Below are 12,611 nucleotides of genomic sequence, written 5' to 3' on the forward strand. Positions count from 1 at the left end.
TTCTCAATGGGATCTGCTTCAAGGTAAATAATATTAATTTAGAAAAATGGAACAAAACAAAGATGATTAAAAGAACAACATTTTAAATCTAAGAGTTCTGGCCTTCACATATGCAGTGTTTGTTCAGGGTAGAGGTGAAAAATCATTTTTTGAATGTATTGGCAACATTTTAAAATTTAAGAGTACACATTAAAATTTTATATTTCTGTCTTCCTTTGAAGAGCCAAAAGATGTAGGAATACTGGGCCCCTGTGAATGCTGGGTCTGGGTGGTGGCTCCCCCCAGGAGACCACCTATGCACTTTCTTCTCTGCATAGTTCCCATTAGCTGCTACAATTCGTACAGTTCACCAACCTGGCTCTGGAGACATTTGAGTTTGCAGCTTCTGTATTGAACTAATCTAAAAACTGAGCTATATCATTTTGCCCCTATTTTTAGACTAGTGTGGTAACGACCAGTTAATTGTTAGACTAGCTTTTGTTTACATTTCCAATGTGCCCCAACACTTACATCCAGAAGAAATGTCTTTTCCACATATCAGTGTCTCTTGAAAATGTTTGGTACATTCAGCAGTGCAGTACATAGAAGCGTGTGGTTCCAGAAAGTTTTTATACCAAAGCCGAGCTGTTGTTTTGTTAATCCTTGTGATTTGAAATCTTTCTCTGATGCCGTTTTTATAAAAATGAAGTTTCCTTGGTTGGCAGTTCTTAATTGCTGCTTTGCAATATATAGAGATATTCATACCCATCTTAAAAATTGTGGCTGGTTCTACCCAGATGTGGCCAGAGCAGTTTATATTTGTAATTCCTAGAAATAAATAGAAAAATAATAAATTACACATAAAACATTAAAACAAGAGATTCAGAAGAGTATGTTATTGCATTTTAAATTTATAATTTCTATTAATTAAATGATCCTATTGAAAATAGTTTTAGGACTAGATGTATCTTTTCATAAACTAGCCTATTACAGTGTGTTTCTGTTAGGCCTTTTTTTTTTTTTTTTTTTTTGAGAAGGGGTGCGCCAGGCTGGAGTGCAGTGGCGCAATCCTGGCTCACTGCAACCTCCGCCTCCCTGGTTCAAGGTATTCTCCCACCTCAGCCTCCCAAGTAGCTAGGACTACAGGTGTGCGCCACCATGCCCAGCCAATTTTTGTATTTTTAGTAGAGACGGGTTTCACCATGTTGGCCAGGCTGATCTCCAACTCCTGACAGGTGATCCACCCGTCTTGGCCTCCCAAAGTTCTGACATTACAGGTGTGAGCCACCGAGCCCAGCTTCTGTTCTGCTTTTATTGATGTTCAGCAGCATGACATAAGACTGGAGTCAGCCTGGAAGCTTCTCTGAGTGTCTAAAGAACAAATATAATTAGCTCTCCTACTTTAGAGAACTGAGAGATTATGAAGCTACTGTATTTTTCCAAGGTAAGATTAGAAATAACACTGGGCACTGTAAAATCTGAACCACATTCTCCAGTTACTCAACCAATCTTTTGGTTTTTATTTTTAGATAAAGGCTACTTTTTTTTTTTAAGCAAAGTATGAATATAATGCATAAAACAATACTCTTGCCAATGGCTCACATAGTTACTATGTGCCAAGCAATAAGTGGTTTGCGAAATAGAATTACATTCAAATGTTTGACAGGTTATTATATAATGGTCATAGCGGTTTAAAGATAGAACATGCAAATTCAAACTAATAAGCTCCTTTGTGGAAATACTCACATGTGAGTGAGAGGGCTGTCCATAAGGGAAATTTGAGAAAGAAATCCTTCATTTGGAAGGAGATTGGACTCATTTTATTTCTTTCTGTATAATTTATGCACACATTTTCCAGTCTAATAATATTTGTATTCTTCAGAAATTCCAACATAACACTGTGAAAATAATAATCACTCAATATGCTGTTTGTTGAATGAAAGATAGTAATCGCTGTATAAAACACCGTACCTCCATGACACCAACTGAAGAATATGTAGAGAGCTATCGCCACATCCCATTGAATAGTGACCTGATTCATGTCTGGAAGCAGGAAAAGATTGTTTCCTTCTGGAAAAAATATGAAAAATGTTTAAATTGTAATACTTTAGTAAAATAATGAAAGGCATTACTTTTTCCCCTAAGAGTTATTGTATTTGATGGGAACCTTTGAGAAGGAAGGAAGAGAGGAAGGGAGGGAGACAGGGAGGGGAACAAAGAAATGTTACTGGTATTTTTAGGAGATATAATAAGAGATGGAGAAGTAAAGCAAACAAATGGAATTTTATACTCTTCAAAAGTCACTATGAATTATCTCAGTAGGGCATTTGACCCATTAAAATACAATTCCTTCTAATCTAGCCTTTCTCATCAGATACCTCCTCCTCTGAGCTAACTTCTTTTTTTATTCTTTTAAATTTTTTTAGAGACAAGGACTTGCTCTGTAGCCCAGGCTGGAGTGCAGTGGCATCATCATAATTCACTATAACCTCAAACTCCTGGGCTCAAGTGCTCCTTCCAACTCAGCCTTCCAAAGCGCTGTTGCAGGTGTGAACCACGGTTCCTGGGCTGAGCTAACTTCTGGTGATGAATTATTCTCCCTGTCAAAGTTATGTACCTCTCACATTCCAGAAATACTAGTCTTTGATGAGCAAAATTTGGGAAGAGCCAAAAATTTCAGAACTCCCAGAGAAAATGGATTCAAAATGAAGAAAAGTGAAGTGAGATTAAGCAATATGTGCTATCACCAGTTAGACTGTAAAAAGCCTTCTGTCTGGGCTGGGCGTGGTGGCTTATGTCTGTAATATCAGCGCTTTGGGAGGCAGAGACGGGCAGATCACCTGGGCCTAGGAGTTCAAGACCAGGCTGGGCAACATGGTAAAACCCTGTCTCTACTAAAAATACAAAAATTAGCTCAGTGTGGTGGTGTGTGCCTGTCATCCCAGCTACTCAGAAGGTGAAAGTTGCAGTGAACCATGATCACGCCATTGCACTCCAGCCTGGGCGACAGAGTGAGAGAGGAACAAGCATTTCATCTGTACAACAAATGAGGAAAAAGCGTTTCATCTGTAGAGAACTCCAAGTAAACACATTATAGAAATTCCTAATAATACTGTTTTTAGTTTACAACTAGAGTTACATTATTCAATTAACCAGTTACATTAATTAACTCATTTACTCAACAATCAACATTATTCAGTTATTTTATCTGTTTAATAATACCTGAGCTTTTTCTATAAAACAACAAAAGAACGCAATGCATGGCTCATCAAATTGCATAAAACATCTAGTAACATTTAAAAAAACTGGGGTTCCCCTGGCTCAGAAATATAGGGATCCCTTTCATAATTTGTTAGCAATAGTAATTATTCTCTTCATAAGAAGCAACATAAGCCCTAAAAATGTTTCTAGCTAGAAGTTAACTGATAGAAATATGCAATAATTATTATTTAAAGTGATATGGTGCCAAACAATAGTATACATTCCCTTTTCATCTGTAACCACTGCAGGGAGTATCATGAGAACCTGCAAGAGAAAACAACTTGGCCCGTGTATTTCCAAAAGAAAATATAGCTGTCTTTAAGTATTTGGATGATCGCTGCCTATTTACCTTTCAACCTGTTTGAGGCACATAATTCCACTTCAGAGCCAGGGTGCTACCCTTGTTGGCTGTGTCATGTCTTCTTTCCACACTGCCTGCCTGTCGGTGATCGCTTCAGGTTTTCAGCTCTGAGATCAATGGAAATGTCAGCAGAGCCCTGACCTACATTTCAGATTCTTGAAGAGAAACTCAAACTGTCTGATTCGAAATGACTGGCTTTCATGTCACTATTTGGGAAAACCCAGATTACTGAAAGTGAACTGTATTGTCAGCACTTTTTTTTTAAAGCTTAATTTAAAATGGTCTCATCCAAGAGGCAGAACACTTATACATGTTTTCTTACAAATGTCTAACATTTTGACACCAAAAATATGATGCTTAGTTTTAATTTACAACCAGCATTGTTAATACTTACACACCTGATTTTTTTTTCCAGTTTGTTGAAGTATAACTGATGAATAAAATTCTACAATTTGATGGTATACAATGTGTCTATTTGATACATACGTATTTTGTGAAATTGTTATACAATCAAGTTAGTTAACACATCTCTCATCTTATTTTATTTTATTTTACATATTTTATTTTATTTTATTTTCAGACGGAGTTTTGCTCTGTTGCCCAGGCTGAAGTCCAGTGGCTCGATCTCTGCTCACTGCAACCTCTGCATCCTGGGTTCAAGCGATTCTCCAACCTCGGTCTCCTGAGTAGCTGAGACTAAAGGCATGTGCCACCACCCCAGCTAATTCTTTTTGTATTTAGTAAAGACAGGGTTTCACCATGTTGGTCAGGCTGGTCTCAAACTCCTGACCTTAGGTGATCTACGTGCCTCAGCCTCCCAAAGTGCTAGGATTACAAGTGAGAGACACTGTGCTGGTCTGGTGGGTTGTTTTTTTGTGTTTTTAGTGAAGATGCAGTTTCACCATATTGGCCAGGCTGGTCTCAAACTCCTGACCTCAAGTGATCTGCTCACCGTGGCCTCCCAAAGTGCTAGGATTACAGGTGTGAGCCACTGTGCTTGGCCCAAGAGCTGATTTTTAAATCAGATTATCTGGGCATGCTTGTTTTCATTTCTGCTATTGAGTCATTTGAGTTCCTTAGGTATTTTGGATATTAACCCTTTAACACATAAATGATTTGCAAATATATTTTCCCTTCTGTAGACTCTCTTTTTATTTTCTTGGTTGTTTCCTTTGCTGAGCTTGTTAGCTTGATATAGTCTCACTTATTTATTTTTGATTTTGTTGCTTGTGTTTCTGGTGTCATATCTAAAAATATTTTTTACCCAGACCAACGTCAAAGAGGTTTTTCCCTATGTTTTATTCTAGGAGTGTATTAGACCGCTCTTGTGTTACCATATAGGAGTAACTGGGACTTGGTAATTTATAAAGAAAAGAGGCTTAATTGGCTCAAAGTTCTGCAGGCTGTACCAGCATGGCACCAACACCTGCTTCGTGTCGAAAGCCTCTGGAAGGTTACAATTATGGCAGAAGGCAAAGCAGGAGCAGGTGCATCACATGGAGAGAGCAGAAGCAAGAGGACCAGGGAGAGGTGCCACACACTTTTAAACAACCAGATCTCACCTGGAGTCTGAATGAGAACTCACTCATCACCAAGAGGATGCACTAAGCCATTCATGCAGGATCCACCTCCATGATCCAAACACCTCCCACTAGGCCCAACCTCCAGCCCTGGGGATTACCTTTCTCCTCCTTCTCCTTCTGCTTCTGCTTTTTTTGAGACAGGGTCTTGCTCTGTGGCCCAGGTTGGAGTGCAGAGGCATGATCTTGGCTCAATGCAACCTCCACCTCCTGGGTTCAAGTGGTCTTCCTGCCTCTGCCTCCTGAGTAGCTGGGACTATAGGCACCCGCAACCAGGTTCAGTTAATTTTTGTATTTTTAGTAGAGACGGGGTTTCGCCGCATTGGCCAGGCTTGTCTCAAACTCCTGACCTCAAGTGATCTGCTCACTTTGACCTCCCAAAGTGCTGAGATTACAAGTGTGAGTCACTGGCCACATATATGTTTTGACTCATCCAAAGGATGATACCTGCAGCAGCTGCTCTGTTCTTCTCAGTGTCAAGCACCTCATGGCTTATTCAACTTGGTGGGAGAAAAGAGTGCTACGGATTGAACCATCGCCACTTCCCGTGAGGTGTGCATTAAAAGCCAATGTTGACTTATTTCCTTTTTTTTTTTTTTTTTTTTTGAGGCGGAGTTTCATTCATGTTACCCAGGCTGGAGTGCAATGGCGTGATCTCGGCTCACCGCAACCTCCGCCTCCTGGGTTCAGGCAATTCTCCTGCCTCAGCCTCCTGGGTAGCTGGGATTACAGGCATACGCCACCATGCCCAGCTAATTTTTTGTATTTTAGTAGAGACGGGGTTTCACCATGTTGACCAGGATGGTCTGGATCTCTTGACCTCGTGATCCACCTGCCTCAGCCTCCCAAAGTGCTGGGATTACAGGCTTGAGCCACCGCGCCCGGCCCTGACTTATTTCCTAAGAGCTTATTAGAGACTTTACAACGCCAGAAAGCGAAGGTCAATTCAAAACCTTCAACATACAGCTCTAGCTCTTGGAGACTGCATGTACACCTTTAAGGAGGTCAGTTTCCAGAGTCTCAGCTTTCATATGTGCTCTTTCCTAAATTTGATTTCTCTGAAAATGAGCCTGGGTTCACAGTAGTCATTCTCTAGATTATAGTGGATAGTGTCCCTCCACCTCAAATCTCATATAGTGCATTGCCTTGGGTGGAAATAGCTCCAGAATATCAAGCAAATGGGTAAATGGAAATACTGGTCTTAGGGAGGCCTCCTTGGATAATTAATCAAGGCATTTTAAACATACAAGACTTTAAGCTTTTTCCTGTCTCATATATATATATGAAGCTTACTAAAATACTTCTATCTCAGCCCATGCTGGGATACTCTGAATTTTAGACAATTCAGGGATATTTGGGCCCCTTTTGAAAGTCTGAATCTAGGATGTCAGAAGCAATATGGGAGACTTATGGTATCCTCTTGAACATAAATGGGATTTTTGATGAACCATTACTTTTTTTAGACCTTAGATAAAGTTTGCATGTAAAATTTTACTTGATTTCTTTCAGATTTGGTTTACTTTATTTATTTATTTATTTTTGTCTTCTTTTTGTTGTTGTTTTTTTTCCTTTTTGTGGAGAACAAGGTCTCACTATATTGCCCAGGCTGGTCTCAAACTCCTGGGCTCAAGCTGACCTCCCATCTCTGCCTCCTAAGAGCTGGGATTACAGGCATGAGCCACAGCATCCAGCCTTGGTTTACCTTGTTCAATGAGATAGTAAAAGGTTATTTTATCTAATATTATCATGGCATATCTGTTTCTATTACAGCCTCATCTCAGTTTTTTCATCTTTTAAATGTTCAATCACTTTATTATATTTAAAAGAAAGCAAGTTTATTTAGAGCTTTAAAAATATTTTCCATTTTAATTGTAAAACATGCAAGGGAGCACATAATTTTAAAATCTTCTTTTAAGAAGACTCAAGGAAAACATTTGAAAGACTAATGCACTGAAGCTCAACTTTATAAACCAAACCAAAACAAATACTATGTGTAGAAAAAAATACACCAAACTATCAATAGTGGCTTTCTTTGGATTATGGAATTATGATTTTGTTTTCTTCCTTTTACTTTCCTTTAACTTCCTATTTTTTAGGATGAGTGTATTATATGTAATAATTTGTAAATATTTTTTAAAATACTAAACACATTAAAGACAGGAAAACTTTTAAGGAAGGGAACATAAATGAAGTATTCTTCGTAGTCACATCTAGAATATGAGACAGCTGCAGGAAATTATTGACTGGCCTACTTATGTACAGATTTTACTTAGGCAAATTCAAGCATAAGTGAAACGGAAGAGAAAAATTTTATCTCATTAACTTCCCCTTCCCTCTTCTGTCTGCTTCAAAATAGACCTAGATCCTCAGTGACTCTAAGAAAAAAGGCCCATATCAGAAATGCAATAACAATAATTATTAACAATGACACATTATTATTATTTATTATTATTATTGTTAGTTGGGATAAAAAGTTTGTGTCAGTTGCTATAAACAATAGCTGATGATAAGGTAAATAAGATTTTATTGGTTCGCTCACTGTTGCCAATCGATAAGGAAAAACTTATGAAGTCTTTCATAATGTCCTAAATACTTTTAGAGAATTTTTCAGATAAAAACTAGAGCTTCGCTAGCTGGTCATGGTGGCACACACCTGCAGTCTTAGCTACTCAGGGGGCTGAGGCAGGAGGATTGCTTGAACCCAGGAGACAGAGGCTGCAGTGAGCTATGATCATGGCACTGCACTCCAGCCTAGGTGACAGAGCAAGACTCCTTGCTGGATATGACTCCTTAGGATGAGGCTAAAGCAGTTGGTTATAAACTAAAGATTCCCAAGCAATTGGATATAAACTAAAAATGGAAAAGGAAAGAAGTTCTAGGATTGAGCCCAGAAAATCCCTATGTAAAGCTATCAGGAAAAAATAAACCAAGGCATTTCTTTTTCTTTTTAGCGGAGCAACTCAGACTCCAGGCAATTTTTCGACTAACTATCCTTAAGAGGGTTACCAGAAAATTTGTGTATTTATTATTGGAAAAGTAGTTAACTGTATATATTATAAAACTATAGAATCCTGAGGCTAAAATAGACCTTAACCTAAAGGATGATAAAATTCAACCTGTTGGTTCTTCAACAACAAATACTTTGAACTTAAAAAAACTACCTTACTGGGTCATTCACCCAATTTCAATTTACGGATTTAATTTCAGCCAAATTATAGGAAATTATTGAAAAATAAACCTCCAGTATACGTAGGTAGCTTAGAGTACATATGGACTTGTTCAGACAAAGGAGGATCTAGTTCTAACTCAGGGATTTGGGCAGGGGGACCACTTTAATTCCACAAGTGTTTATTGAGTGTCTATTACATGTAAGGCACTTGATAGGGTACTTCGAGAAATACAAATGTGAATAAGACCCTGTCCTGTTCTTCAGAAAGACTAAAACAGGAAAAAGGGGGGAATAACATAAGCAAAATGTGATTAAGTGCCATGGAGAAGCAGAGAGGTCATGGAGGTTCAAGCTGAAGTGTGAAATAACTGCAACTAGGGACTCAAAAAAGCCCCTAGGTGTCACCCTCCGCTTCCTGACTTGTCTTCTTTCTCACTGCAAATCTGCTTTCCCCACAGGGTGGCCAACAAGGCTAGCAACTCCCAGTTCTCACATTTCAGACTTTCTGCCACAAGAAAGAGTGCCCAATGCTCCCCCCCCCCAAGTACAAAATGCTGAAAAGAGCTCCCAGGGGCCCAGTCAGCCTCTGGACTAACTGATGACAGGAAAGAGGATCTGACCGTGTAAGAAGAACCTGGTAAATCGTGTGGGAACCCTGTGATTGGTGGTGGGTTGGGGTGGGAGGTAGATCAGTTAGTTAATTAGCAGCGCAATGTTCTCTAACGAAAGGCCCCAACTGGTGGTTTAACACAGCTGTCATTCATTTTCAAGCATTTGCCGGTTGGCTAGGGCGGCTCTGCCAGGCAGTGATGACTAGAGTGGCTGTATTCCACTCTAGTGGAATAGTGGGTTTTCCAGACCCAAGTCACACTCCTCCTGGGCCCATAAGCTAAGCAGAAAACACCAGAGCCTCTGAAGTTTAGGCTCAGAGTCATCCTAACACTGCTGCTCCCGCCTGACCAAGCCATTGGAAAAAGAAAGTCACATGACTGGACACTAAGTCAAAGGGGAAGAAATACCTTCTGCACACAGTGAAGCTACTGTCAGAGTGGGAGGCAGGGAAGTGCGTAGGGTGGCACCAATCATTTAATCTACCATATGGGGTTAATGTGAGAAACAGTTCTCAGAAGATAGGATGTTGGGTAAACAAGGCAATAGGTAACCACTATAGTATCATTACATTGGATAGAAACACAGCAAAACGAAGTAGCTAGTAGATTTTGTCAGTTCCAAAATGCTAGAGAGCAATACGAAGGGAACTCGTTAGCCACTACAATTTTTTTTTTTTTTTTTGAGACAGAGTCTACTCTGCTGCCAGGCTGCACGTCTACTCTGCTGCCAGGCTGCACTGCAGTGCCATGATCTTGGCTCACTGCAACCTCTGCCTCCCAGGTTCAAATAATTCTCTTGCCTCAGCCTCCCAAGTAGCTGGGATTGCTGGCATGTGCCAGACACCACACCCAGCTAATTTTGTGTTTATTGTTAATAGAGATGGGGATTCTCCATGTTGATCAGACTGCTCTCGAACTCTCAACCTCAGGTGATCCACCACGTTGGCCTCCCAAAGTGTTGGGATTACAGGTGTGAGCCACCATGCCCAGCCCCTTACAATGTTTTGAGGACTCTACTAGTAATTTTATGTCTATCATCTCAAAGAAGCAATAAAGACTGTTATTCACTTGAAACAATACCATCTTTGCTCTTAAACTCTCTTAATTAGGTTTTAAAGAAAGTGTCTTTCCAGATGCCATTTAGTACCATTTTTTCTAATTGCTACTTCTTTTAATTTTTAATATTCATTCATTTATTTTGTATAGACAGGGTCTGACTATTGTTGCCCAGGCTGATCTTGAACTCCCAGCCTCAAGTGATCCTCCTGCCTCCCAAAACACTGGGATTACAAGCATGAGCCACCACACCCAGCCCCACTGCTGCTTCTTTTAAGAGTAGTTTGGCTGGGTGCAATGGCGCACACCTGTAATCTTAGCACTTTGGGAGGTCGGGGCAGGCAGATCGCTTGAGGTCAAGAGTTGGAGACCAACCTGGCTACCACGGTGAAATCTCATCTCTACTAAAACTACAAAAATTAGCCGGGTGGGCTGGGCGTGGTTGCTCATGCCTGTAATCCAAGCAATTTGGAGGCCAAGGCGGGAGGATCACCTGAGGTTGGGAAGTTCAAGACCAGCCTGAGCAACATGGTGAAACCCTGTCTTTAAAAAGAAAAAAAAAGAAAAAAATTAGCTGGGTGTGGTGACAGGTGCCTGTAATCCCAGCTCCTTAGTAGGCGGAGGCAAGAGAATTGCTTGAACCTGGGAGGCGGAAGTTGCAGTGAACAAAGATGTTACCACTGCACTCCAGCCTGGGCGACAAGAGTGAGACTCCATCTCAAAAAAAAAAAAAAAGAGAGTGGTTCATGACTTACTTTCTAATCTTTTTATCGGTGAAACAAAGTCATCAGCATGGAACAAGGGGAAAGAGGAATATTTTGGAGCCAAGTACACTTGAGTTTAAAACCCTAGCTTGGCCATGTTGAATGACCTCAGGCAAATTACCAAAACAGAGAATTTTCTTCTCTGTAAAATGTGGGTAATAATATATACCAAATAGGGTTTAAAGATTAAATGAGAGTATGCCTACAAAATGTACAGCCCAATATCTGGCACATAGCTATTGAATAAGTGTTCGTTTCTTGGTTATGGGAATAACAAATGAAATAAGGCAAAGTTGCTACATTGAGTTCAATGCTTTGCTCTCTTTTCATGACTAATAATCTAATACCATTTCAGAATGGAAAAATTCCCAAATGAAATGGAGCACAAGTTTACAGAAAAAAATAAACGCAAAATGTTGAATGAAGTCTTTAGCACTATACTTAAGATCAAATCAAAATTCTATTGAAAAAAAAAAGCAGTTGTTCCTTTTGTCATTTCTCTCAGGAGAAGTTTCTGGCAATCTAACCATGAGAGTTTCCATTTCATGTTTCAGTAGTAGAGCTCGCGGGTAGTTTATTGCTAAGTTCTGTTAAAGTATCTTTTCTTTATTTTATTTTATTTTATTTTTATTTTTTTTAAAGACAGTGTTTCACCATGTTGGTCAGGCTGGTCTTGAACTCCCAACCTCAGGTGATCCGCCCGCCTTGGCCTCCAAAGTGCTTGGATTACAGGCGTGAGCCACCACACCCAGCCTCTGTTAAAGTATCTTAAACACTGTAGCACTTAACAAATTTTTCACCATTCAGTTTCTAGGCATGACTTAATTTTTTTAACTTGGGAGAGATATTAACTTTATAGTCAGTAGCTAACCATTTTTCTGTCAGAATGTTTCTTCTGTTTGCCTCATTTTCCTCACATTATTGGGAAATCAAAGTGTGATATTTGTAAACATGTTGTAAAAAGGCAATTTATAGTTCAAATTAGGTTGTCAAATTACTACTTTCTCACTTGACAAAGTAAATCTCAGATGATACATTTAATCAATTGGTCTTCATTAGACATCTTTATATTTTATACATTTTCAACTTGGTTATTGATTATAAGAGCCTTGTATTTCACTGAAATTTCCTTCTTTTTTTTTAGGCAGAGTATCACTGTTTTTCACTCTGAAGTGCAGTGGCAAGATCTCAACTGACTGCAGGCTCCACCTCCCAGATTCAAGCGATTCTCCTGCCTCAGGCTCCTGAATAGCTGGGATTACAGGTACACGCTACCACACCTAGCTAATTTCTGTATTTTTAGTAGACAGGGTTTCACTATGTTGGCCAGGCTGGTTTCGAACTCCTGACCTCAAGTGATCCACGCACCTAGGCCACCCAAAGTGCTGGAATTACAGGTGTGAGCCACTGTGCCTGGCTGGAAAAAGTATTTTCGTCATTCTAATGTGCTTGTATTTGCAACAGTCCAAAGTTTTTTTAATTGTAACTGACAGAAATTCAACTCAAACTCACTAAATTAAAAAATGGGAACTAATGGAAGAAGAATGAGGCCTGTTATGGAACTGATGGAATTCCTGTGGGAGCAGGTAACTTCAGGTATGTCCAGGAGAGAAACTTCAGACTTGACACAACCAGGACTCTCTTGTTTGCACCATCCATCTCTCATCTGCTGAAGTCTTCTGGGCCTCATTGTCTCCTCTAGGTGTTTGTCCCATGGAAGCCCAGGATTACAACCTTCTCACTTAAGAAAGAGTCCCTTCTGGCCAGGCATGGTGGCTCACGCCAGTAATCCAAGCACTTTGGAGGCCAAGGTGGGCGATCACCTGAGGA

At 39.8% G+C, this 12,611-nt stretch overlaps 1 protein-coding gene and 1 pseudogene across 2 annotated transcripts in view; one reads left to right on the forward strand and one right to left on the reverse strand.

The window, feature by feature from the left end:
- Window positions 1-3,787, reverse strand: part of IL23R (interleukin 23 receptor) — an 80,706-nt gene extending 76,919 nt beyond the window's left edge. The window contains exons 1-3 of the mRNA XM_017532361.2: window positions 3,590-3,787; window positions 1,951-2,049; window positions 511-807 (exon numbers count right to left, since the gene is read on the reverse strand). Of these exons, the coding sequence (XP_017387850.1) occupies window positions 511-807; window positions 1,951-2,020 (367 nt within the window). The 5' untranslated portion in view covers window positions 2,021-2,049; window positions 3,590-3,787. The remainder of the gene's footprint in view (window positions 1-510; window positions 808-1,950; window positions 2,050-3,589) is intronic.
- Window positions 3,788-12,304: 8,517 nt separating this feature from the next.
- Window positions 12,305-12,611, forward strand: part of LOC108307178 — a 17,595-nt pseudogene continuing 17,288 nt past the window's right edge. The window contains exon 1 of the transcript XR_005200687.1: window positions 12,305-12,377. The product of XR_005200687.1 is annotated as a Golgi apparatus membrane protein TVP23 homolog B-like (transcript). The remainder of the gene's footprint in view (window positions 12,378-12,611) is intronic.

Source organism: Cebus imitator, unplaced genomic scaffold, assembly GCF_001604975.1.
Source record: "Cebus imitator isolate Cc_AM_T3 unplaced genomic scaffold, Cebus_imitator-1.0 Scaffold3, whole genome shotgun sequence".
NCBI lineage: Eukaryota > Metazoa > Chordata > Mammalia > Primates > Cebidae > Cebus > Cebus imitator.